Below are 27,702 nucleotides of genomic sequence, written 5' to 3'. Positions count from 1 at the left end.
GTTGGTCTGGTGCTACTTGTATTTAAATGCTAAATCCTGGCATCCAATATCTGCTGAGCAGATCTGCTTGATGAGCAGATCATCACACACCAAGTGATGCCATGTATACCTTGCTCCTCAATTTAACTGGTCAATAAGAGGCTAGAGCTTGTGATTGGACAGTAGAGGAGGGAAATTGTGACAAGACAATTGAATGAGGGGTCTCAGGAGAGACGACGAAGGAGAAGAAAGGACATGGAGAGGGGAGGAGGCTGACATTGGAGGAAGGGGCCATGAGCACATAGCCAGGAGAAACATCAAGTAACAAGGAACATATGGCTGGGAAATAGGTTGAATAGCTCCAAACTTACCCAATATAGGCTTATGGCTTATAAATAAAACACCCAGATTGCATGCCTTTTATATTGGCTAGTAAGAATGATTAATTCCTTTTACATACATCTTCTTTATCCATTCTTCTGTTGAGGGACATGAGGTTGTTTCCAAACAACAGAGAAGCTATGTACTTGGTGGAGCAAGTGTTTCTGTGATAGGATGGAGCATCCCTTGGATATATGGGCAAGAATGGTATAGCTGGGTCTTGACGTTAATTGGTTCCTAATGCTTTGAGAAGCTGCCATATTGATTTCCATAGTGGCTGTACAAGTTTTCACTCCTAACTGCTATACAGGAGTGTTCCCCTTGCTCCACATTCTCACCAACATGGGTGGTGACTTGTGTTATTGATCTTAGTCATTCTGGCAGGTGTAAGATTGAATCTCAAAGTAGTTTTGATTTGAATTTTTCTAATGGCTAAAAGTGTTGTACATTTCTTTGTTTCTCAGTCATTTGCCATTTCTCTCTTGATAATCCCATTTAGATCTGTACCCTAATTTCAAATTGGATTATTTAATTTTGTCTTTGCTTCAGGTTTTTTTTTTTTTGTTTGTTTGTTTTTTTTTTTTTTGTATCTAGTTTCTTGAGTTCATTAAAGGATTTGGATATTAGTCCTTTGTTGGATGTGAAATTCTTGAAAATATTTTTCTATTCTGCAGCTTGTAGATTTGTCTGAATGATGATCTTCTTTGCCTTAGAGAAGCTTTTCAGTTCCATTAAGTCTCATTTACTAATTGTTGATCTTGCTGCTATCAGTTCAGGAAGTCTTCTACTGTGCCAATAAATCCAAGGCTCTTCTCCATTTTCCCTTCTATCAGGTTTAGTATATTTGGTTTTATGTTAAGGTCTTTGATTCATTTAGAGTTGAGTTTTGTACGGAGTGATAAGAATGTATCTATCTGGATTAATTTATATAGACCCAGCCAGTTTACCGTCACAATTTCTTAAAGATGCTGCCATTTTCCAGTATGAATTTCTGGCTTCTTAATCAAAAACTCAGTTTTATATTGGTGTGTTGACTTATATCTGAGTCTTCAATTCTATTCTCTGGATCAACATGTATCCATTGTCCCAACACCATGCTGTTTTTATTACTAAAGCTTTCTACGATTTGAGACTGAGAATAGTAAGACCTCTAGCAGTTATTTTATTATATAGAAGTGTTTTAGCTATCCTGGGTGATTTATGTTTTCATATGAAGCTAAAAATTGTTCTTTCAAGCTCGGTGAAGAATTGTGTTGGGATTTTGATGGGGACTGCATTGAGTCTGTAGATTGGTTTTGATAAGATGAGCATTTTTGCTGTATTAATCCTACCAGTCCATGAGCATGGGAGATCTTTCCATCTTCTGATATCTTTTGTTTATTTCTTCAGTGCCTTAAAATCTTTCATTTGTGTAGTTAGAGTTTACCCAAGAATTTTTACATTATTTGAGGTGATTAACACATTGGTTTTAAAAACATCTATTGTTCAGTTAATATTAACCTTTTATAACTTTGTCTTCTTTTGTGAAAACAAGGTGTTGTCCCTATGAATGCAATATAAGAGCCAAACAGCAGAGGTTTCTTCACAGAGACAAGGGTTGCTGATCTCTCACTACTGGAAGTGTTCAAGAAGAACACAATGGAGAAGGTTATTGCAGGTGTCCTGTTTCTCTCGGTTTTTTCAGGAAGTGTATCACAATCAGGTAGGTCCTGAACCCAGCTTGAAAGTTTTCCACATCCAGAACATAGAGAGTCCAACATCTTTTGCTGCTGTGGTTCTCAGGAAACTGTGAGTGAATGGTGTGTGGAAGTTACTTATTCCATATATTATCCAAACTTAGAAGCTTCAAAGAGTGATCATTTACTGTCTTATGTCTCTTTAACAACAGAAAACAGAGAATGCTTAGCTCCTGTTTCCAAGCACAGGTCTTTTAACCAAGGTTGTAGTGTTGTCGGAAGTTTCCACTGCAGAAGGTCTGCTCTCAAGCTTACTTGTATAGTTAATCAATTTCATCTCATTTCAAGATGCTGGACAAGGAATCTGAGTTCTTCATTTTTTTCTATTCACTGTAGACCACTCCTAATTTAATGTCATTGAGGCCCTTTCTCAAAACAGTTGCCATACATAGCTGGAAGAAATGTCCAGTTCAGAAGCCACAACCTTTCAATAATCAGATCTTAGAAATCCTCCCACTGTGTCCCCACTCCTTGCCAGTGAATCATCCCTTACTTAAAGGGAAGATAATTAAGTTAAGTCACATTTTAAAAACTACCACATGTGTTGATGATTAAGGGTATACTTTACTACACTAGTGTGTAAAGAAGTCTCTGAGTTCAAGAAAGGAGAATGGGATTTGTTTCTTTGATGACTTCTCATTTAAGAGAACAAGAAGATAGAAAAAGATGCTGTAAAGGCAGGTGAGGTCCCTGAAGACCTTCAGACACAGGATGAACTTCTGCAGTGACTTCCTCATCTGCAGGATCAAGAACACACAGGCAGTGGATGATTATATATATATGTGATATATATATACATATATACATATATATATAATCTACATATACATACATTTATACACACATACATACCACACACATATATGTATGTGTATGTATATATGTAAAGGGGATATTTACTCTCTCATTCTTTTAAATACTTAATTGAGGTAATATAAGAGGAGAGAAGAAATCTTGGAAGGAGTTTGGACTTTAAACCAGAAACCCATTTCTCCTGAATAGTTAGATAGTTGAATGACTTCGATGAAGTGATAGGACTCTGAGCCTCACTTCTTCACCAATACAATGGGGATACAAATAATACTCACCCAATAAATGGTGCTGAGGTTAATTAAGGGAAGAATGAACTTTGTGATGGGTGTTATAAAACTAGTTTATTACCAAAGAAGCTACTTTCCTGTTTTGACAGCTTTATCTTTTTTTTTTTTTCTCACTGCTGCCAGTAAGAAAACTTGACACTCATTTCTCTACGTTTCTCTACGCTGCAGCATTACTGTCAGCGGAGAGTTATAAGTTATTTCAGGCTAACTATGATATTTTGCTTCAAGTTTGGATCCTGACAAGGTTACAAACAGGGAGATAATTGATCACAAGGAATAAATACATGGTTTACACTCCAATCTTCTGGGCACTGTTGTGTTGACAGGAATTTAGCTCGCCCTCACCTGCCATGCACGCCCCTCTCTCAGACATTCGAGCTAACTCTCTTTTCTGGAACTGTTCTATTCCTATTCTCCAGGGGTCCAGAGTATAAGCATTACTTAAGAAGCCTTTGTATGTTAGAAAATAGAATTCATGCTGTTTTTCCATTTCCTACTATGAAGCAAAACTAACTCAATTCAAGATTTTATAATCTTTCTAGGCCATGTCTCCTCTGATTCAGTTTGTCATTATTTCTTAGTTTATTTTCCAAACTGCAGCATTTGTTAAATTTACTTTTCTGAACCAGGAAAGAATCATTCTATAGTGATTAGTTTCATCTTTTCACATGGCTCTTTAGACAAAATAAATCCATAGTAATAATTCCTTGACCTTGTTGCTGTCATGGAAAACTTGTCTTTATTGGACAAAGGAACTGCAGGATAGAGTGAAGGTGAGGTCCAGCACTATTAAGATCTTGACCAAGTAATTTACATGATTCTGATGGTCTATCATAACAGGGTCCAGGATGTATTAACCCTAGCTACAAGACTCTAGATGAAATAACATGATTGGGTCAGTGGTGAAAGAATATGCAGAACCTCAGGCTTTATACATTGCAATATTTCAGATAATTTAATTCTCTATCACAGGTACTTCTTTAATCTAGGTGCTGTGTCAAAGAAGATCAAGGTAGAGTTAATAAAGGGAATCTTTAATTTTGTAACAGATAAGCTGAGTTCAAATTCATCTGTTCATTCTTAGTTTTGGTTTTGTTTGTTGGAGATAGGTTCCCATAGCTCAGGCTATCCTTGAACTCACTACATAAAGCAGGGAGTCTCCACCTCTCCAGTGCTGAGACCACAGACATGGACCACCTCATCCAGGTCTGCCTTTAACGCTGTATAACTATTTACTATTGCTGTGTTCAAACACTCGTAGGATCTCTGTGTGCTCCAATGTGCTGTACATGTTCTTCCAGGAAGCAGCTCTAGGGCTACAAAAAGAACAAATCAAATATCAGAGTTGATAGGATGTTTGTCTTGCTGTTTGTTTTTCTCCACAGACATGAAGGGAAAGGCATTTATTTTTCCTCGAGAATCATCCACTGCCTATGTGTCCCTGATACCGCAGGTGCAGAAGTCACTGAAAAACTTCACCCTGTGTCTGAAGGCCTTCACAGATCTGACCCGCCCTTACAGCATCTTCTCCTATAACACAAAAACCAAGGACAATGAGATTCTTCTCTTTGTGGAAAATTTAGGAGAATACATGTTTTATGTTGGGAATTCGGTAGCCATTTTCAAAGCACCCACAAGTCTTTATGATCCAGTCCATATCTGTGTGAGCTGGGAATCTGGCTCTGGGATTGCAGAATTCTGGCTGAATGGAAAGCCACTGGGGAGGAAAGGCTTGAAGAAGGGGTACACTGTGGGGGGTGAGGCAAAGATCATTCTAGGACAAGAGCAAGATTCCTTTGGGGGACGTTTTGATGTAAAACAATCCTTTGTTGGGGAGATATGGGATGTTTCCTTGTGGGACTATGTGGTCCCCTTAGAAGAGGTACATGACAGCTGTAACAATGGCAACCTTATAAACTGGCAAGCTCTTATTTATGAAGACAATGGCTATGTGGTGACTAAGCCCAGACTGTGGACTTAAGCTAATTGCTTTATGAAATTTAAGTCTGCTTTGGGTTCTATTACAATGACAATGTGCGTTGATTAAAAAGCAAAGAAATGCAAATCGTTGCTATATGTTATTTATGGCTGCAAATATTGGAGTGAATTGTTCCGTAATTGTCTACAGAATAAAACCATAGAAACTAGGGGAACATGCTCCTCTCACAAGTGAGCAGCCATCTTGTAGAATTCTGTGTGACTGGAGAAGGTGGTTCCGAGTGCTCAAATTCAGAAACCTGTGAGCACAGTTGAATGCTGGGAGAGGCCTTCAGGAACAGACTATCCATCTGAAGAAGTCAGACCCAAAAGAGAGTTTCAAAAGAGGATTTCCCAGGAGCTAGGTTGAGAAAATACCCATTCACCCACCCAGAAAAGAACCAAAGATGTTTGCAAAGATATGCTAAGAGAAACCCCAAAAGAGACAGGGCCAGCCAGCGGTACTGGAGGTTCCTCTGCACACTCACTCTCAGCTTCCCTGGGAAGTAGCTGTTCTAGGATAAGCATACATGCTAGGCCCTCCTACTGTTAAACCCGAGAATCAGGAGAGAAAGACAAGTTCCACAATTTTTGAGGCAAATTTGAAGCAAGCTTGAATTAAATACTGGCTAGGATGATGGACTCTGGCCAGGACCATTCTGGGGTTTCCAGCAAATGGCAATGAGTCACATTTTGCAGAGGTTAATTATAAAGGCAAATCCATAAGGCCATGGTATTTCCCATCAGGTCCAATCAGGGGCAAGCATACACCCTGATGTTTTCCCTGCCCATCTCCCTGCCTATCCGTGCTCAAATACATCCAGTGTAGTTGAGTAAGAGAGAGAGAGAGAGAGAGAGAGAGAGAGAGAGAGAGAGAGAGAGAGAGAGAGACACCTGTTTAGGAGAGCAAAACCACGTGACCTTCACCTTTTTAGGAAGCACATGTCCTTTGGCAAGGGACTTACAGGTTACAGGCATTTTTGTTTCGTGGTTCTCTTAGGCACAGTAATTAAAACTTAAAACATAACTCTGGCTTTCACACTATCACTAGAGACACAGAGGCCTCAGGCTTAAGCTAAAGTGTGGTTCCCATGCATTTTCAGTGGGATTCTTGAAAAAAAAAAAAAAAAAAAAAAAGAACAGATTTTTTTTCAACTTTGAGTGAATCACAAAATATTCACCCATTCAGACTCCTCACCAGGCTAAATAGTTCTAACTCTTACCTTTTTCTCACACATGAAAGTAACCTTCCCATTTAATGAGCACTAGTAGAGGAGTTAGGGAACCCTCGGATTCTTGTGTAGAAAAGTGTTTGAAGTTAAACTCCTCAACCTTCATGATGCTGCGACCCTTTAATGCTACAGTTCCTCATGTTGCAGTGACCCCCAACCATAAAGTGTTTTCCTTGCTGCTTCATAACTGTAATTTTGCTACTGTTATGAGTTATAATGTAAGTAGCTTCTGTGCAGGATGTCCCACATGCGACTCCTGTCATTTGACCTCAAAGAGACCATGACCCAAATGTTAAGAATCAACGGTTTAAAGTAAACACCTAACGATTCACACAGAATAAGATTACCAGTGTAGCAAAGAAGAGGATAAAGACAAAATATGAGTATTGGATTATGTTCTACAAAGACAAAAATGAAAGTAATGGTCTAATTCCTATTTCAGCAGCATCAGGAATGAGTTAATGCATAGCATTAACATATTTAATTTCAGAACCATCTTCTTCAGACATCCCAATGTTACTCCTCAGAACCTGTGGGGAAGTTCTGAACTGAATATGGCTAAGTTGCTTGATAACATTGAACATACTAGTGATCCAGACTCACTAATGGACTGGTTCTAATGAGACTCAGAAAAATTGAAGAAAACGTTTACAGATCTCCAAAGCATGTGAGAATGTTTATATGTGATAATCTTTCTGTGGGGTAATCTGTGTCTGTTACTCCCATCACTACCCAAAGAAGAAGCGTAGGAGAGGGTGCTCTGCCTGTTTCTAGCAGGACTGGACAGCAGTTGTGTCCTGTTAGATGATCTAGCACTCAGTATCTGTCTGACATTTACGGTGATCCTTCAGTCCAGCATTCAAATATGCGACCCACTTTTCTGCCACCAATGAAGTGATAATAATCAATTCCACCCTTGCTTATGATTTCTACCCATTTCCCCATTTGTGAGCTGCATCTGGTCATTACTATAGAGGCAACCTGGTAGACCAGTAAAAGATACAGCAGAATAAAGATAAAAGCAAGAAGGAGGGAGTAGAGCGGCGTGGAAGAGCGCTTGCCTAGCATGTGCAAGACAGAGGGCCCAGTCTTTCACACTACAAAAAGAGTTTAAGGTTTAGTTAAAAGAAAATAAATACAAAATAAAAACAAGAAGCAACCTTTAGTACATTTGAGTCATTCTTTAATGTAACCTTACCATCATATTTTGCAATTTCCTCTGAGGATAAGAGGAATGATACAGAAAAATTGGTTTTGAATTTTCAAAAAGTACCTAAACCATTTGCTTTTATATTTTCATTTCAGTTCTTGTGTTTTTTTGTGAGGTGTGTGTGTGTGTGTGTGTGTGTGTATACATGTTTCTTGTTTTCTCATTTGTCTGTTTTATTTTTGTGTGTTTGTTTAAAGAGAGAGGGTGGAGTTTGGTGGGTAAGCAGTGAGGATGATCTGGGAGGGGTTGTGAGAGGGGGGCAAGAGTGATCAGGTTATACATTATAAAAGAATAGTTATCAATAGAAAAAGGAAAGAACATCCAGACTGTGACTGACTGCATAGTATTTTCCCTTATCCATGAGTGGCATGTTTCATGACCTTCAATGGGTACCTAAAATTGAAGCATGTAAGCTCTAAACCTTATATATACTGTTTCTCCAACTTATACACACTTATGGTACAGTTGATTTATAAATTAAGCACACGGGTAGATTACCACAATAGCTAATGATATGAAAATATTCAGTGGATAAAGCACTTGTTATACAAGTGTCAGGACTGGAGTAGCAATTCCTAGGACCTCTGTGAAGATCAGGAGGAGATGGCAACCTACCTGTAATTCCATCTTCAGGTGGTAGACACAGGGAGTAACCAGAGCAAATTTGACTAAAAAGGCCTGCTGTATTTATAAGCCCTGAGCTTGGTGGAGAGACGACACCTTAAAAAAATAAGGTAGAAGAATGACCAAGGAAGATTCCTAATATCAACTTTATAACCTTACACGCACACACACATGATAATGCTCACATATATCCACATACATTCAAACATGCATACACACATGAATAGTGCACACATACATACACGATGAAACAAAACTGTAATGATACAATAGGACAATCATAATAATATATGGTAATAAAATGTGATGTGTTGTCTGCATTTTGTTCTGTGATACTGATACAATACAGTATCAGTGGGTAGCATGTACAATATGGATACAGCGGAGGAAGGGATGGTTCATGTTCCAAGTAAGATGGGTCAGGGTTGTACTATATTTCATCCTGTATAAAGGTAAATAATTTTATACTAAAGAATTGTTTGTATTACAACTATTCTAGGGCTGGAGAGGTGGATCAACAGTTAAGAGCACTGACTGCTCTTCTAGTGATCCTGAGTTCAATCTCCAGAAAGCACATGGTGGCTCACAACCATCTATAATGGGATCTGATGCCCTTTTCTGGCACATAGGTGTACATGCAGATAGAGCACTCATACATTAAACAAACAAACAAAATGTTTCAAAAAATAAATATTCTATTTATATTTTCAGACCAGAATTGACTATTATTAATTGAAACTGCAGTTAAATAAAGGGTATCCACTATATGCCAAACTGCCAAATATCCTAGGCAAGAGTTTTTTTCCCAATAGCACGGTAAATGGCATCCTTGACTTCTTTGTTTCTCAAGGTATATACCACAGGGTTAAGGAGAGGAGTAAACACAGTGTAAGTCACTGAGATCAGCTGATCCTGGTCCCTAGTGTTCTCTGATTTGGGCTTGAGGTAGGCAATAGAGGCACAGCCATAATGGATGATGACCACAGTGAGATGAGAGGCACAGGTGGCAAAGGCCTTCTTCCGTCCCTCAGCAGAGGCAATCTTGAGGATGGTAGAGATGATGAGAATGTAAGAGATGAAAACCAAACCCATGGGTACCACAATAACCAGTGAGCTGATGATAAAGTTAACTATGTCATGTAGAGTGGTATCAGCACAGGACAGTTTTATAATTGGGCGGATGTCACAGAAATAGTGGGCTACTTCTCTGTCACAGAAAGGTGCCCTGAACACAGATGCAATTTGAATTATGGCCACAAGCAGCCCAATGCTGCAGGACCCCCATACTAGCTGGGCACAGACTCTCTTGTTCATGATAACTGTGTACCTCAAGGGGTTGCAGATAGCTACGTAGCGGTCATAGCCCATCGCTGTAAGCAGAAAGCAGTTGTTGATGGCCAGAGTGATAAAAAAGAACATCTGGGTAGCACAGCCAGCCAATGAAATGGATTGGCTTGAACCCACAAGGCTGGTGAGCATCCTTGGTACAATGACCAATGTGTACACTGTCTCTGAAGTGGAAAGCATACCAAGGAAGAAGTACATGGGGGTATGAAGGTGACGATCAATACTGATAATTATCATAATAATGGTATTACCAGTCAGGGTTAGCAGGTACAAGGTCAGAAACACCATAAAGAGAGTAAATTTGTGTTCATGAAAACTGGAGAAACCTTGGAAAACAAATTCACTTACCACTGTGTGGTTTCTTCTCATCATCTTCCAGACAGAAATGACAGGTTTGAGTCAATCAGTTAGAATACATTAGTGCACATTTTAAGCACGTGACGCTTAGGAAGAATTGGTAATGGTTCTGTCTCTGGGTAGACATAGTTAGCAAGGACAGATGTCCATCTAGTAGTCAAAGATAGTAATAAAAAGTTTATGTATAAAATGTGGAACAGATTTCCTGAGAAGGTGGACTTCAAGTAGGAGAGGGAAGTAGTCAAGAGAAACAGACAAGACATAATTAAATTTGAAAGGCATATTCACTTAGGGCACAGTTTTCAAAACTTGTTACTTAGAATTTGTTTAAAACAGATTATTTTTTTATTGTCTTCATAAAGGACTGTACTTCTGTGTTGTAAAAAAAATTATGCAGGCTTCCCCAGCACCTTACAAATGTCTGTACTCTCTCATGCACTTGTCTGCTTCATGAACACACTTCCACAGATCATTCAGCATCTGCAAGCCCGACTGTCCCCTATTACATTTTTTAAAACAAAGAATATTGCCCTCTTTCTTCAATATTGGCAGATGCCTCCTTTTCCTCAAAAATTTTTCTCAGTACTAGATGTAACCTGTCAATCAAGCTCCTTGTTGCCCAGCAACTTATTTTCCTGGATTGTGTGCATCTCCATGCAAAGGTACCTGGTCTCACTAGAGTAAGCTATCTTTTCTAATTTTTTTTTCAAGATAATACATTACATAGCTGCAGGGAAACCAATATTTTAACTTCTGTTCTCTCACTGAGGGATAATTTAGAACCAAAAGTTGCTTATGTTCAAAAATAATTGAGTAATGATAAGCAGTCCCTTGTAGCATTTTAAGGTTTTTTTCCATATGTCATTCAACATTATCACACCCTATATATTAGTTTATTTGTACTTCCCATCTAGCAGTATGGAAATTATGACACCAAAGTCAAATTTGCTCAAATTAATGCAATCATTTCCTTCTAAAACTAGGGTGGTTTGTTCTACATTACAGCTACCTAGGAAGTATCAATGGCCATAACATATATGAGAAATAAGATGACTTCTCATTTTTATTGGAAGAAAATATGTATTTTCCTCTTTCTCTGGGAATGAAATTACATGGTAAAGATATGGAAACCCAGAAATAATTTGGAAAACCAGAAAAATTTTAGAACCTAAAAAACTGAGAAAATATTAGCAGGTTAGTGATAACCTATACAAACTTTCCTTGAATTAATATTTCCACCTCTGATTATGTATTTTTAGTAAACGGTCAGATATGTGTGTCAAAATGTATGTACTTCAAAGAACTGACAATTATTTTTATTATGATAATCAAGGCCAGAAACAATGTGAATTAATAATTAACTGATAATTAAAATAATTGCCATATGCATCTGATGGGAACTGTGTGGTCAGTTCATAGTTAAATAGAGCAGACATGGGAAGTTTGATGGATAGGAATATCACAGACTGCAATTTACAAAACAAAACAGAATGAAAATGAAGAAGTACACACACACACACACACACACACACACACACACACACACACACGGAACACTAAGGAGGCACAGCAGAGATTATGCATGTATTCGTAACAATGACAACTGATGAAAAAACGGAGGACATGAATTTGAAAGTTAAAATGAGGAAGACATGGAGAGGTTTGGAAGAGGAAAGGAAAAGGGAGGAAATGATGTAATTATACGTTGATTTAAAAATTAAAATAAAAAATTTTTTTACAAAAAGGAAATAAACATTCAATAACATAAATAACATTAAAATGAAGAAAATCCACTCAAAATCTCCAAATGTTACCTTTTTAATCCAGACTTTTATATTTAATTATTCCTTTAGAACTCTAAAACTAAAATTTCTAAATATTTCTTCCCAGTCAAAATATATCATTCGATGGCAGAGGGGCCCAAGGAAGACAGATGAGGACAGGTGACTGAACTTACCTCAGAGAAGAAACAGTTGAAGGCACAGTGCCTCAGTGAGTTAGTCTTTGAGCAGGAAGTCGGTGGGAAGTCAGTCATGGATAACTTCCTGAGCAGTGATGGGGGAGACTAAAGCAGCGATGCTCATCGCGGGTGTTAAAGAACCACCAAAAGGTGACGACGACGATGCCTGAGGCTATATTTTAAAAATAGAATTAAATAAAAAAAACTTACAATGAACTAAATATCTTCGTTACCCTTACTACAGTGGGGTGCGAGGAGCTGACAGAAGAAGAATAATTTGGAATTTGTAACTAAAGATTTTGAAAAACAGTGAGAAACAGTTTGATAATATAGAGATATGGAAAAAACCCAGATAATACTTGTTTCCTTTGGAGAGTGTCTAATGGACTGGCCCTTAATTGCCCCTGTATAACCAGGACTCATCATATGCAAAATAAAATAAATTTAGGCAAAGTAAAAGGTTTTTGTTTTTGTTTTTTTCTTTGTAACTGGGAAGTCAAAATAAGCTAGGTTGTATAAAGACCACACGGAGCATATGAACTCTTGTGTTTCCTTAATTCTTCCTAATTAGGAAAAACGACGGCTCCTCACAATGGACAAAACAGATGAGTCCACATAGGGGCAGCTGGATCACAGTAGCCAAGGCGGCATCCCAGCTTCCTTCTGCGCTGTCCTGACCATCAAAGAAGCAACATTTTATGTAAATTTCTGTTCCATTTTTTTGGGGAGTAGAGGAAAATCTCACCCCCAGCTCCTAAAAGTGTTTAAAGAAATTCTTCTACAGAAATAAGTTCCTTCCTAGACCAAAAATCCAATTCTGAGCAAGCAGCTAATCCCACTCATTCCATCCACCAAGACTTCCCTGCTGGAAGCCAGAATTTAAAAAAGAAAAATACATTTGGAAGTTTTAGTTTATCAAATATGACTGAATCGTTGGACTCTAGGGTTAGAAGGTAATTTTCAAAGCACAGCATATATATTCTTCATATATAGTTCCCCAAATTCTGCTTCAGTGCTTCCAGTGATTAGAAATGTATTATTTTTTTTAAGTTAGTAGCCCTCTTTATAAAGAAAGGACTATGTGTGTCTAGAAAAATAAAACTACACTTTTAAATTACAAGTGTTCCCGAGTGGTGGGGATGAGCAAACTGAAAAGTTAGCTTCCTGTTCCATATACTCTGGTCTGTAGGTAATCGTGATTATTCGTCCTCCCTTAGTTTCTTTCTTTCCACTTGTTTATTTCTCTCTGGGACTTTTTTTTTGGTATATAATCTTAAACAGTTCTATACCATTTCAATTTTATACAACATAATTAGACTATACATAACAGTTCTAGTCTACCGTCTTCCACTGGAGTGTATGTCTTGAATGCTTCTGACAACAGTACAATTCATCTCATTCTTTAATCTCCAGAGATGTATACTATTCCATTATTAGCATCAACTCCATTTTTTGTCCTTAATAGTTGGAAAACATTACTTTCCACTGTCTCAATATCTATTTCCTTGCTAATTACCACCGGCCGCATCATTCCACTTTCTATGTCTTCTAATATGAGAGTATTTCACATACAGGTGGCTATGTTCATGCCACCAATAGGTTTTATGTTCCTCAGTCTATTGCCAGAGCATGATAACAAATAGCATTAATGAACAGGAGAGTCTATAGAGCCAACTACATACTGAAAACTGTAGAGGAAAAATAGCAAACATTTGAAAAACACACTGGGTATTTCATTCACATTTGTCACTGTGTCTGACCTTGGCAATGGGAAGCAGAAAGAAGAAGTGCATTCTGGAAGAAATCTTTACAACATTCTGGAACCTGCTGAGTCTGAAAACAGACACAAGTCACAAAACCCACATCCAAGAGGTATTGACAGTGGAAGCTAAGACTAATAAAATGAAGAAAATTCACCTCTCTGGTATCAAAAAACAAAAAACAAAACAAAAAAAAAATTACTGCTGTCCCCACTGATGTGGGGAGTTGACTTCTTTGGCATTAAAGTAGAAGCAAAAAGAAATATGGTCTTTTAGGTTGCAAATTTCAGGAGCTTTGATAGTTTATTTTCTCTGTTAACTTGTGAATCTCTTTACTACCTCTCCTGGGGATATTTCCTGTGGAGAATTCCTCAGGGGTCCTAAGAGACAAAAGGATGGAACCCAGTCTCAAGGGCTTCATTAAGAAGTTCTGAGACTGCTAGAGAAAATGCTTTCATTTGTTTACTGATTTGAGAACTGTCTGGGTTTCAGAAACTGATTCTGCATTGAGTTTTAAGGAAGTACACCAATTAGTATTGCTAAGCTCCAGAGAAGACCCTAAATGCTAATTTGTCTGTATTGGAAAGCCGCTTATTTCTTAACATTTATTCAAATAAATAAGATCCAATTGCTGCACCGGATTACTGGAGGCCAAGGCTTGTCTGGCTCAGCTTTAGCCTACAGTTGATTTCCTTAAGTCTCACTGATAAATGCCTCATGTTTACAGCCATTTACAGGAAAAAAAAAAAAAAAAAAAAACAAAACACCTGTCACCCACACTGGGACAAGACAGAAGTAAATCTTATTTTTTTTTAAACAGAAATTTACTTTTATTACATAAAGAAGCACATGCTTTCTCCAAATACAAACAAACAAACAAACAAAAATAAAACAGAAGTTTTTTTTTTAAGAATTAGGGGAATGGAAACAATATTAAAATAGATTTAATAAAATTTTGATACAAAATAATAATAGCAGAAAACAAACAGAAAAGATTAAAAATTATTAGTTCTCTGAGAATTTTATCCATTTTTTTTGAGACAGGAGTCATTCTTAGACCTCTTCCTTTGTTCCTTTGGCTTATTCTGGGTACTTTCTGGGAATAGGATGCTATGGCAACGTTTTGGTGGTCATCCCCACAAAGATGATCTCTGGTCCCGTGGGGAACCTGTGAGGAAGCACTTTAGCTCCTCCCTATTGCAGAAAATTGCCACAATGATCTCCAATACCGACCAAGGACATGTCAAGCACCACACAATTTCCTTTTCAGAGGTCAGCACAGTGCGCATTCATCACAGAGAAACATAAATACATATTCTTTACATGTATATGTTTATTTTTATCTTATGTGTATGGGTATTTTGCCTGTTTGAGCTTCATGTTCACGCAGTGTCTGCCGAGTGCAGAAGAAGGCATTGGATCCCTTGAAACTGGAGAAACAGTTGTGAACTGACGTATGTGCCTGGGAATGGAACCCAGTTCTTCTGGAAGAGCAGCCAGTGCTGTTAACCACTGAGCCATCACTCCAGCCCTACATAACTTTTGTATGAGCTGCATTGCAGAGGTCCAGAAGCTGCCACTGTCTTATTTTCCAGCATTCCTTTGAAATCTGGGTGGAAGCTGTAGCTCTTAGAGTCTCCTTGAATAGGAAACCAGCATCAAATGCATGGTGCCAAGGTTACGCAGTAGCTATGCACCCTTGGACCATGGCTGCAGGGATCTCTGAGTGCCTGGAGAACTGATCTCAAGAAAAACTCTGGGGGTACATTTGAACTGTCTTCTCAAAGCAAACTATCAAAACCTCCAAATGAGCTCAAACATTTGTTCTCTTAACCCTGTAATAGGCCGGGTAAGGCCAATTCCTATGCTATGCTCATGTCAGTTTTCCTATTAGCCAGACCCAAAGTTCTTGTCAAATATATTTTTCAGCAGTCACCCTTTTCTTGATTCCAACTATACATGTGCTTCTATTCTGGCCAAATCTTTAGATTTCCAAGGCTTTTGTTTGTTTTACTTTGTTTGATATTTGTTCCTGATTTTCACCCTAAATCTGAAAAAAAAAAAAAAAAAAAAAAAAGAAAGAAAGAAAAAAGCAGCCAGCAAAATGGATGTCATAGTCTGAAAACCATACTGTCTTCAGATTTTATCTATCAAATTAATCCATCACTTTTAAGTTCAGTTTTATTCAAAGTGTCAGGGCACAGACAAACTATAGAGAAATAATTTACAGAATTATTTCAGTGGCTCTGATCCAGGTCTCTACAAAACACTCATTTCCACAGGATATCTGTGGGCAGAGTCTCTACTGTCCAGATTTATCAGCATAAGGGCTCCTTTCAAATTTTTGTTTTATTAACAAATTATGTGTGTACATATGTCTACAGATGCCACAATGCCAGATATACTTACAATAGAAATTTCTTTATTGTTTACCAGATGTTCAACTTTAACTAATCAGCCTATATTTTGTCTAGGAGACTTAATTAAGGGGCAAATACACCATGTAACAACAATAATTAAAGAATAATAAGACATGAATTCAAGAGGGAGCTAGGGGTATATGGAAGGGACTGGAGACCAGAGGAGGAAGGAAAAACTGACATAATTATATTTTAATTAAAAAATTAAAAATTACAAAAGCAGGCACACAGTGCTTATTTGTTCAATTCTAAACAAATATAATTTAAAAGATTTTATGATTTCATTTCTTTGTGATTCCATACAATATATTTTGATAACAGCCTTTCCTCTCCCCCAACTCCTCCCAGATCATCCCTTACTCTCACCCACCCAACACTGTTCTCTCTTTCTTAACCAAAATAAATAAATACATAATATGCCTCAGATATTAAGGTCACATTATAAACCAAATATAAACCATAGTGTGTCAATTTTGAAAATTTGTATTTAATTTGCCTCGAAAGGTCAAATGATCAGTGTTTCTGAGGTAACAGCCTGATCTTCCATTTAAACTGCTCTCATCAACTGAAGTGGAAACTTCTATTTCTTTGGAAAGTTAGTTATATCAAATGATGTTTTGCTGGAACACACAGGTGAAAGGATGTCTTACTAAAGAAAACAAATGAAAGAATATTTATCTGAAGCAGACACAGGTAAAAGAATATTTTGATATAGCAAACATGTGAAAGGACACTTGATGAAGAAGCACAGATATGATGTCACAGACAGTGGGGGATGAGCACTGAACCTTGGTTGGTTCACTTCACCATGCTATTTTTGGCTACAGACATGCATGAACTGGTTCACCTTACATAGTGTTGTTGACCTCAACTTGTAATAACTCCAACTTTAACAGAAACTCACCCAAGAACTGCTTGGGAGGTTCCTGCAGCAGCTTGCCACTTCAGGGGCCTCACCTCAGGCTGGTTGGTGAGTCTGGAGGTTTCTTCAGGATTAAACTACAGCTGCCTGGTGTCTGCCTGCTGAAAGGACTGGACTGTAGCTGCCAGTTTACCTGCCTAGAGGACTGGTCTGCAGCTTCTGAATCGTATTTGGTGTTTACTACAAGACCAAACTGCTGCCCAAGAAGATAGAGCTCACCCCCAAAGAACTATTGCTGAACAAGTCCACTTCCTTCATAACCTAATAACTTTTCTCTTCCACTACCTCTACTGGGTGGCAGGATAGAGGAGAGGCTGAACCCTTATTAAAAGTAGGTTGCAAAAAATTTATGCCTGCAATCAACCTAATAATTTAATCATTTGATAATTAACCTTTAAAAATTTTATGATAAAGCATAAGATGCTACTTCAATCATTTTATTCATTTATCTCTATTGCAGTAAAATTTATATTTTGTATAGAAATTTCTTGCATTAGTTAGGTGCAATGTAAGCTACAAATGCAATAGACCCAAATCCTCATGTACAACACATTTAAATGTACAACTGCTGTTCCTTTATATCCAGTGAAAGAAGTAAATGCATTCACCTTTGGTTTGTTAATGATACATGCCTACAAATAGTCATGACCTGACCAACGTATGCAATATAATTAGCAAAGGTATGAAATGGCAGAAGTATACTATGGGACAGGACTGTATCTTCAAAGTCAAGGAAATGTATGTGATTTCCTAAGCATGACAGATAGATAGATAGATAGATAGATAGATAGATAGATAGATAGATAGATAGATAGAGACTCTAAGTAAGGATTATACTCAGAAGAGAAAAAGAAATGATGCAGAATTAAAAAACCTGTTCTGTCCTCTCATCTGGGCCACAAATTTTAAGCATTGTCTCAAAATAATATTTGCATCCAAGTAAACCGTCATGAATGATCCATGTAGAACAGAACTGCTTGTGATTTTTAGACAATAGGGATTTTGTTCATAAATAAATCATAAAAGGCTGAACGAAGGAGACGTCTTTAGCCATCTGACTGGAATAGTGAGTGTCTACAGATTGGGACTTGGCAGGACTGGGAACTTTTTCTTCCCTTTCATTTATTTACTTTATTGTGCTGTATTTCCAGTTAATTAAATTTATAGTCACATATCCCATGGTTAGAACAGTGGAAAGAGGATTATAAAGTCATTTTATATATTCTGAAAAAGACTGACAGGCTATCAGTCATAAAGGAAAACAGTCTATGATGCTAATTACCATGGAAATTAACTATAGAATATGTCCTAGGGGCTGGTTTTTTTTTTAAGCACAAATGCACAGACAAGACTGGTAGCTCCAAAAACGGATGAAGAGCTGGATATCAAGAGTGGTCCAGTGCTCTCTAGTGCTCTTTAATGTGAATACATAGTTTAGACATAGCCATTCACCTGTTGGAAGAGAAGATGATGTATGAGGTTGTAGTATCTTGGTGGAATCATCAATGTGTTAATTGCTCCTTTATCTCTCTAATAAGTATTTATTGAAAATTTAAACACCCCCTGCACTATTGTAAGCTCCAGGGAAAAAGAAATTGATCAAATATTTGTAGACACTCAATTCAATTGAGTATATGATGAGAAGATAGATAAAAATATGCTATTGTGATACATGCTATGATTGGTCAAAACTGAAGCACCAGGAGAACAATAAATAACTGATGGCATGCACTTTAATACACTATGCACACATATCCACCAGGAAGTGAGATTACGGAGATAACTATTTTATATACCTTTTCAGGAGCTCTTTCTCTGGGGAGACACAGACAAGTATCTACCTCATCCTTACAGGACATCATTCACAGGCCAAAGTATGATCCTACCAAAATCCAGTTTGGGTAACCTATGGGGTTTTTGCCCACTTAGAAAGCCCCTGTTGGATGATACTTACAGGATCATGGGTAACCAAAAGTAGCTATGCTGTTGAGCATCACCTCAGCATGGATGCTGGCTTGCCATAGCTACACAAATGGAATCCTCAGTTCAGTTTACCCTGTATAGACCTTGTGAAACCACAGAGCAACCAATACAATTAGGGCAGAATTCTACACAATTACCTAGGTGGTACAGGAGGGAGTGGTTGAGACATCGGGTGAGGATACAATGACCTTCTCTGTACACCTTTGTATTAGTCAGGGTCCTCTCAAGTCACAGAACTTATGGAATGTGTCTCTATATTGAGGGGATTTATTGTGATTACTTACAGTCTGTAGTCCAACTAACTCAGTAATGGTCAGCTGTGAATGGGAAGTCCAAGAATCTAGTAGTTGCTCAGTCTTATGAGGCTAGTTGTTTTAGCTGGTCTTCTGTAGAAGTAGGTTCCAACCGATGTGCTGGCAAGTAAGTGAACACCATGCCTGCATCTGGGACTTGCTTTGTTCCAGGCTGACCTTGAACTTCAAGATCTCCTTTTCTCAATTTCCTGGGATTAAAGGTGTGTACGACCTGGGCCTAAGCTTTTCATGGCTACTGTACCTCAAGATCTTCATGCCAAGATGCAGGTCAAAAACTTGTGTCTTTCAGCCTTAAGATCTCAAACACAAGTGAGCCCTCCAATTCTGGATTGTAGTTTATTCCAGATATAATCAAGTTTACAATAAGGAATAGTCATTATACCACTTCAATGAAGAAATGTCAACCGTTAACAGATGATAAATATAAATTTAAATGAACATGTTACTATTACGAGTTACTCTGAACTTTGTTAGTCTTAGGCATGAGTCACAGCCAACTCTAGTAAGCTCATCTTTATAAATTGGGGCAAATGTGATAGAGACAGAGACTCTTGACCATGGAAACTACACTAAAATTTAAAATATGTAACAATTTTTACTCATTCTTTGAGAATTCCATAGATGTATACAATATATTTTTTATCATATATGTTTCCTACTGCACCCTCCAGCTCCTTTTGTATTTTTCTCCCTAAGTCCCTTTCTGAACTTTATGCCACCAATTTTTTTTTTTATTTTTAAATGATACACTAAGTGTTGATCATGTATACATGGCTGTGAGGTCATCCACAATAGGAGGAGCACCTTACCAGCACCATATCCCTAAAGGAAACTAATCGTCCTTTTCCTAGAATTCATCATTAGCTGTGGTGGACTCTCTTTTGACTCTTCCTTGGCTTTGTTAGATTATTGATTGAATTAATATCATGCAGGTGTTTCACAGATAATCGAAGCTAATGTGAGTTTGTGAGGGCAATAGTCCTGCTATGTCCAGGAGATAGCTTTGCCCCAGTCATCCTGATGGATGGTTCTTACGATCTTTCAACATGTTCTTTGGGTCTTCCAGGGAAGGAAAATGATATAGATGTCACATTTACGGCTGAACACTTGTAATCAGAACTGTAATCAGTTATGTATCTCATTAACTTTTATATGTTGCACAAAGATACACTGAAGCTTTCCAGTTTCCATCTACTTGACCACCCTTGATTCTTTTCCCACCTGAAAACTGATGAATTCTATACACTTGATCCTTCTCCATCTTGATGCTCTCTCCAGTCTGGGTTGTGTGACATTGCCAAGTCCTGGTGATACTAAAAAGGGCTTTACCAGGTATTGTCAAGGAGCATACAAGGGTTCATTGGCCTGTCTATTCTTCAGAGACTATGGTGACTGCAAATTTGGTAGTCAAGAGAACTCATTGGTCTAAATAGGTAAATGAACCACCTACTTGAGTTCCATCTTGTCACTCTGACTTATTTCCTGGTTCGTATCTGTTACATTTTGTTCATTCTGTTTTTTTCAGTCCTCCTTTGTCTTTCTCTCCACGTCATGCTCCATACGTCATACAAACACCCTCTCCCTTGTCATTTCTGAGTCCTTTTCATTGTTGTTGGTCTTTATTTGCTATTGATTAATGGTTTAGTTATACCTTTCCCACAAACCATTCTGTGGTGTTACTCTGGTCTCAAATGAAGCCAACTAAATTGGTTATCTCTAAATTATTTTTCGATTTTAACGTCTATGTTTTGATGCTTTTGTTGTTACTTTAGGACTTTTTGGTAAAACCTGAGTAGGAAACTTGAGCTAAATCCTTCATGTTCACATCGACCGACTCACTTTCATTCTTCTGCTTTTAACTCCCTTTTTCTTCAGCTTCTGCTTTCAGATCTGTCCCTACCTCCCACTGCTTTTTCTTTTCACCTGTGCCAGCTTTGAGACAGATTCACAGAAGGCAAGGTTTCTGTATGTGCTGAACTGTCACCCTGGCAAGTCAGAGAGGAGAATAAGGGACTCATCCGACAGCCAGCTGGAGTCACTGCACTTAGGCACCACCACAATGCCATATTGTCCTCTTGAAGTCCTGTACTCCTCACCACCAGGACACAATTGGATTTTAGACCCACCAAGGACCTCCAAGCACATAGTGTCCAACCATTGCACTTCATAGAAACACTGTTTTGGAAACAGTCTTAATACTGTGGTCCTATTCTTATAATGCAGCTTGTAGACCAATTCCACAGTCGTTTAGTCACTCCCCATTAGTTAAATAGCCCATTGGGGTTAGTAAACAGGAATACCACAAATACTGAATTTTAAAATTTTAAATCTTACCTTAAATTTCTGCACACTCCAGTCTCCTCTGCTCCTCTACTCACCTCCTGTATGGCAAAAGCCAATAGTTCCAATGTCTTGTTGTGTATTAGGAAGTAGTAACTTATGCTTGATTTTCTTTTTTATTATGTTTTTATTATTTAAAACACTTTACACTTAAATATATTTTGATCATATTTCCCTCCCTAAGTCCTTTCAACAACAAGATCTCCCAAAATAAAAAATGCAAAAAAACCCCCAACACTCAAATAAAAACAACACACACACACACACACACACACACACACACACACCAAAGTAACAAAAAAATATGCAAAAATCACTTATGGAGTCCATAATATGTTGGTCAATTACTGAACATAAGGCCTGTTCTGGAGTGGTTGATACACTCAGTTTCACTTCATTGGCCAAGAAAATAGATATTTTCCCTCTCTTATCAGGTAAAAATGACAATTCAGTTGCTAACCTTTACTTGAGTGGGTAGAGTTTGTTTGTTTGTTTGTTTGTTTGTTTTTTTCTTTCTTTCATTGTTCATTCATTTTTAACTATAAGAAAATAAAATATATTAAAATAAAACAAAAACTATCACAATGAAGTTAGACAAGATGAACCAACAGAAGGAAAAGATCCCAAGAGAACCAAGGAGAATTAAAGACCCACTAATTTACACAGTCCGTAATCCCATAAAAACACGTAACTGGAAGCTATAATATAAACCCAGAGGATCTGCTGTAGGCCAGTCCAGGTCCTGTGCATGCTGTGTCAGCCTCTGTGAGTGCTATGAGTTCTGCTCATGTTGATTTAGAAACCCTTGTTTTCTTACTGTTACCCATCTCCTCTGGCTCTTACACCCTTCCTTTCTACTTCCTCTTCTATGGCATTCTCTGATTTCTGATGACAGAGATTTGATGGAGACATTTATTTGGGGCTGAGTGTTTCAAGGCCTCTCACTCTCTGTGTAATGTCTGGTGTGAGTCTCTGTATCTGTTCCCATCTGCTGCAGGAAGTAGCTTCTCTGATGATAATTGAACAAGACACTGATCTATGAGTATAGCAGAGAGTCATTAGGAGCCATTTTACCACTACACATTTATTTATTTATTTATTTATTTATTTATTTATTTATTTATTTAAGGCCAGTTGTATTTGGTTACCTTATGTCCCTGGGCTATCTAATCTGTTTCTTGGTCACCCAAGCCTTGTTAGATATGGGTTCCATCTCATCAAATAAGCCTTAAGTTGATTGGTTACTCCCACAAGCCTTGTGCTGTCATTGCCTTAGCATATATTGTAGATAGTACACCATTGTAGATAAAGGGTTTGGGAGAAGAGAGAATAGAGAAGAAGGCAACTATCTTAGTGAACGGCAGCCAGGTTCTTGTTCTGTTGTAAGTCCTCTTACTGTATATTAACCCCCTTTTGTAAGTTAAGGTCAAGGAGTAATAGGCTTTCCCTTGTGTTGGTTGTCACAGTTAGTCTAACATTGATCGCCTTTCCTTACTTGATCGTTGTTCACATGTTGTTTTGTGGGCATTCCTTTTTAGTTTCTTCATAAGGATCTCTGCTTGTCCACCTTCACATCTCTAAGAATGACTTACCCATCTGAGACTTTATCATTTCACTCATCTCTTACTGCAGAAAGCCTATTCCACAGCCTCTCACTATTATAGCCCTTGTCAACCACAAATTGTCTCTCCTGGGGTAAATTGCTCTGAGGCTTGAGATTTTATCACATCTATATCTATCTAGATAGATGGATAGATGATAGATGGATAGATATTGATATGTAGGTTGTCTATGAGAGATCTAAGTAAATTCCACACGAAATTGTGTCTGTATATGACAACTCCATGTGTCCTTTTGGGGAAGTCTATCACTCCTGATACTCTCCGATAAATTCTAGCAGTCCTGAATGCTCTGGTGATACAATGCTTAGTAATTACAGCAAAATTTAGATATGAGAGTCCAACTTACAGAAGATGGAGAGAATGGTTCAATAAACCCAACTTTTGTAGCAATCATGTTAAAACAATACAACATGCTGAATGCCTTTCTTTTTCATATATAAGATACAGCAGAGACACTTTGAACAAAACCAACCTGGCTATTAATTGTAATACTAGATGCCATTCTATACCTTTTAAATAGATTTCTTCCCCTCTCCCCCACCAAAAGAAAGATCCTGGCTATCCAGATCTTTAAACTTCAAATATTGATTTGGTAAGTCATGTGATCTAGATGTCTATATCTTATGAAAGCCATGGGTGCTAGCAGAACTCATAAGATTCCTGTGGATCTTAAGTGGGAAAAACACAGCATCTGACAGACAGTAAATATTCAGTAAATGCTATGAATTAATTATGGCTGTTCCATAATTATTATTTTTACTAAATTATGTTTCAATGTTTTCATTGTTATTTCTGCCTACAGAGATTAATATTTTTAAAAAGCAGGGCATTTAAAAAGAAAAAACCCAAACCCTTTTGTGAATCTTTGTCCCTATATAGTATTCAGTGTATTGCTAACACAGAGCAGCTGCTTAATGGGTGTTTTCACAAAGCTGGAGTATTACTATGACCCAATGCATGTTTATGAAATTCAGGTTTGTTCTTGTTTTATTATCAAGACAAAGGATAATAATACAAAGTGGAAAGCTCATACACAAGTTTTCATAGCATGATAATACATTATACTACCAAGGCAGAGTTATTGAACACAAACCTTCCTTGTACAGTAGAATACACTAAGTATAGAGTCCTTGAACAGTGGCTATTCACTCCAAGGTTTACTACTTGGTCAAGTTTTGACAATAATCTGACTTGAGAATAATTCATATATTTTCCCCCTGGATTTTATGTATTTTATCTTTTCTCTCTTATCAACCACTGGGAATGATAAATCTCTGTGTGTATTGTTGGTTTTACTTAATTTTTAACTTATATGTTTAATTATTTGGTTGAAATTTAAATGTTAATGGTCTAATGATAGGTTTTGCACAACTTGAGACATTTTTCTTAAGGAAGTGTTATTTTTAGTGCGTTTTTGCAAGATGAAAAAAAATTAAGAATCTTATGCAGAGTATTATGGCAGAATCAACTGTATTATAATCAAATGGTGATAACTATTTTTCTTTTCATTTGCAGAAGGGCTTTTCAAGTGTCTACCCACCTTTTCAGTTTTCTAGACCTAGCTCATAAGCTGAGAGATGCCATCTAAGTCTTTTTCAAATGAGAACTCACATTGTCCCTGCATGCTCCAACCCCTCCAGCCCACTTGAAAGTTTCTCTGTCATTATATGCAAGAGTTCTTTCTCCCTCCTTCCTTCCTGTTCTTTGTAGCCCACTTCAGCTTGACTTTCACGTGCACCCCTCCACAGATATCACCATCATTAGTTCCCAACAACTTCCACATTGCCAGACACAGTGTCCTTTATCTACTCATTTTACTTCATCTCTCGGTAAGATTCAGCAATGAACCATTTCTCTAGAAGTATGCTCTCTTCCCAGCTCTGGTGAGGACCCTCTCATCTTATCAGCTGTTTCCTCTAGTATCTTTTCTGGACCTGTCGCCTCCTCCGACCTTGAGATGTTGGCCTTCCTTAGTGCTCCATCCTGGGATTTGCTTTGTCTTTTTTCTTTCACTTACTTTATATTTTAGCCAATTTCATCTTAGTCAGTCTCTTCAGATACATGCCAATGATCTAAATTTACATTTCTAGTCAAAACATTAATTCTTTCAAAACTTCTAAACTATTTATCATTAGCATTGTATAAAAAGAGAACAACATTCTTTAAATTGAAACACTTCATTTTCTTCCCTGAAACGGATACTTTTCTAAGCTGTAGTCCTTCCTCAGCCTTCACAAAAACACAGTGTCATCATTCACAGAGTTATTAAAGGTAGAAAATTAGGAACTATCTTTTATGCTTTCTTTATCTTCCAATCTGCCAGTAAATCCTCTTAATGCTCACCTTGGACCCATGAACCCTTTACTACCATCTCTCTAGGACAACTTATTATCATGTTTTATTGTCAATTAAATCATATTTTAACAATCTCCTAAGACTCTGGAAATCTATAACACATCTGACTGCAGATATGTCTGTGTGCATATCTATTTCAATATCTGTGCAAATAAATGTGGGCATGCATTTAATATGTATATACACATGTCATATCCATATGCATTTAAAAGCCCCCCACATGTCTCGATCGAGGGAATACATATTTATACAGGCACACACCTGTATATCTACGTGCTCTAAACAGTCATCTCATGACCATTCAAAGAAATTCTGAGTCTTTGCTATGTTCTTCAGACACTCACAATCTGTCCTGTTCTCAGTTCATCTCATTTTGTGCTCTCGTCTCTGCTCATCAAGCTTCCATCTTGCTGTTCTCTTAATTTCTGGATCTCAATGGTCTTTCTTGTTACAGGGACTTTGAATTCCCCACTGTTTGAAATTTTCTCATCTCAGTTTTTGGTGTGTGCATCTTATCTCATCCTTTAATACTGTGCCTATTGAAAGGGTCCCCCTTTAAAATAGAATTGGCCTGCGCTTCCACACAGGGACATCATTTACTTTTGGAAAACTTCAATGAAATGAAGCAGTTCTTCATAAGTTGTTTTCTTTCTGTCGGCTAACAGAAGACTCATCACAGATGGAAACCATCTTGTCTTTTAACTTTTTACATCAGCAGCCAATAATGATGTGTTTGACACATAAATATGTATACAACATAAAATGTATATGCATGATTAACTTTATTCTTCTATTGTAACTAAATGTTGTGCTGGGTTGAATGGCAGAAGGATCAAGGTCAAATCTTAGCCTGCATTTAATTCATTTTTTCTTTAGTTATGATATTTGAAGCTCAAGAATTTTCTATTTGGAAAATATGGTATGCAACAGGGTGTTTATTGAACTTCACAGCTCAACTTCTGCTTTTTTATGAGATTAGACCACATAATTTATATAAAAAAGCTATGTTTAGATTCTAACTTTAATGAGACAGACCTTGATAATTAAATTTAGTCTTCTTATTTTAGATATCAGTATTATGGCATTACTGAAATATTAAGTAAATTAGTAGTATGAATTCAGTATGAAAATTAAGAAGACAATTTTGCATTTTATTTTGACTATTATGCATTGCTTCTAATTAGGCATTGGCCCTTAGGTTAAATGAAAATAGAATTTTCTACATGTATTTTTCTGTAATATGACTTTGTACTAGTGATGATAAAGAGTGCTCTTATGTTTGGAGACTTTTATTGGTGGGTTTTGTCCCTTTATTTGAGCATTCTAAACACCCTTTCTCCATTCTAAATGCTTCTAAATGTACAATAAGACAATTAGAATTAATTATAATTTTAAAAATGGAAATGCAGAATGGTAACTTATTAACTAATCATGTAAGTAATCTGTAGTATTTATACTTATGTCTTCTTTGTTGTCAGTGAAAATATGCATGTACTGTCATTTTAAATGTGCTTCTATCCTAGGTCACTGGTATATCCAGGCTTTAGGTCCTAGCTCTCTGGGCTGTGTCAGGGGTAGGCTCCCTCTCATGACATGGGTCTCAAGATGGACCAGTCATTGGTTGGTCCACCCGTAATTTCTGCAGCATCTTTACCCCTGCACATCTTGCAGGTAAGATAAATTGTAGGTCAAAGGTTTTGTGGCTGGGTTGATGTCCCAGTCCCTCTACTGGAGGTTTTATCTGGTTACATGAATAGCCTGCTCAGGTTTTGTATCCCCTATTACTAGGAGTCTTAGGGTCACTGTCATATATTCCTGAGTCTTTCCGTTGCACTAGGGTTCTAGTTTATCCCAGAGATGCCCCAAAACAGGACTGGAAAAAGTGTGTGTGTGTGTGTGTGTGTGTGTGTGTGTGTGTGTGTGTGTGTGTGAGAGAGAGAGAGAGAGAGAGAGAGAGGGAGAGAGAGAGAGAGAGAGAGAGAGAGACAGACAGACAGACAGACAGAGACAAAGGCAGAGAGAGAAGTGAAAGTCAATGGTTTTTAACGATATTCTGCTACACTCACAGATTGGTGCCTAGTCC

At 37.5% G+C, this 27,702-nt stretch overlaps 2 protein-coding genes across 5 annotated transcripts; one reads left to right on the top strand and one right to left on the bottom strand.

Moving 5' to 3' along the window:
* The first annotated feature begins 1,926 nt into the window (after positions 1–1,926).
* LOC117721832 (mucosal pentraxin) lies at positions 1,927–5,275 on the top strand. The gene is made up of 2 exons (XM_034520652.2): positions 1,927–2,062; positions 4,582–5,275. Exons 1-2 carry the CDS (start codon positions 1,999–2,001, stop codon positions 5,175–5,177), a joined length of 660 nt encoding a protein of 219 aa, XP_034376543.1. The 5' UTR covers positions 1,927–1,998; the 3' UTR covers positions 5,178–5,275.
* LOC117721831 (olfactory receptor 10J1-like) lies at positions 4,210–13,925 on the bottom strand. Of its 4 annotated transcripts, none has more exons than XR_013104478.1 (4): positions 13,664–13,925; positions 11,901–12,075; positions 8,231–10,161; positions 4,210–4,512 (listed from the first exon to the last, which is right to left on the bottom strand). XR_013104478.1 is itself a non-coding variant. In XM_076914527.1 (4 exons), exon 4 carries the CDS (start codon positions 9,956–9,958, stop codon positions 9,026–9,028), a length of 933 nt encoding a protein of 310 aa, XP_076770642.1. In that variant the 5' UTR covers positions 9,959–10,161; positions 11,901–12,075; positions 13,664–13,736; positions 13,821–13,925; the 3' UTR covers positions 7,587–9,025. The 4 variants fall into 4 exon arrangements, 2 of the variants coding, with proteins under 2 accessions (XP_076770642.1, XP_076770643.1); XR_013104479.1 differs by lacking the exon at positions 4,210–4,512 and having other exon boundaries at positions 7,587–8,335; positions 9,935–10,161; XM_076914527.1 differs by lacking the exon at positions 4,210–4,512 and having other exon boundaries at positions 7,587–10,161; positions 13,664–13,736; positions 13,821–13,925.
* Between the last annotated feature and the right edge of the window lie 13,777 nt (positions 13,926–27,702).

The sequence above is a fragment of the Arvicanthis niloticus genome, chromosome 16 (genome assembly GCF_011762505.2).
Source record: "Arvicanthis niloticus isolate mArvNil1 chromosome 16, mArvNil1.pat.X, whole genome shotgun sequence".
Classification (NCBI taxonomy): Eukaryota; Metazoa; Chordata; class Mammalia; order Rodentia; family Muridae; genus Arvicanthis; species Arvicanthis niloticus.
Note: the sequence above shows the minus strand (reverse complement) of the source record. Positions and strands in the feature narration are given on the sequence as shown.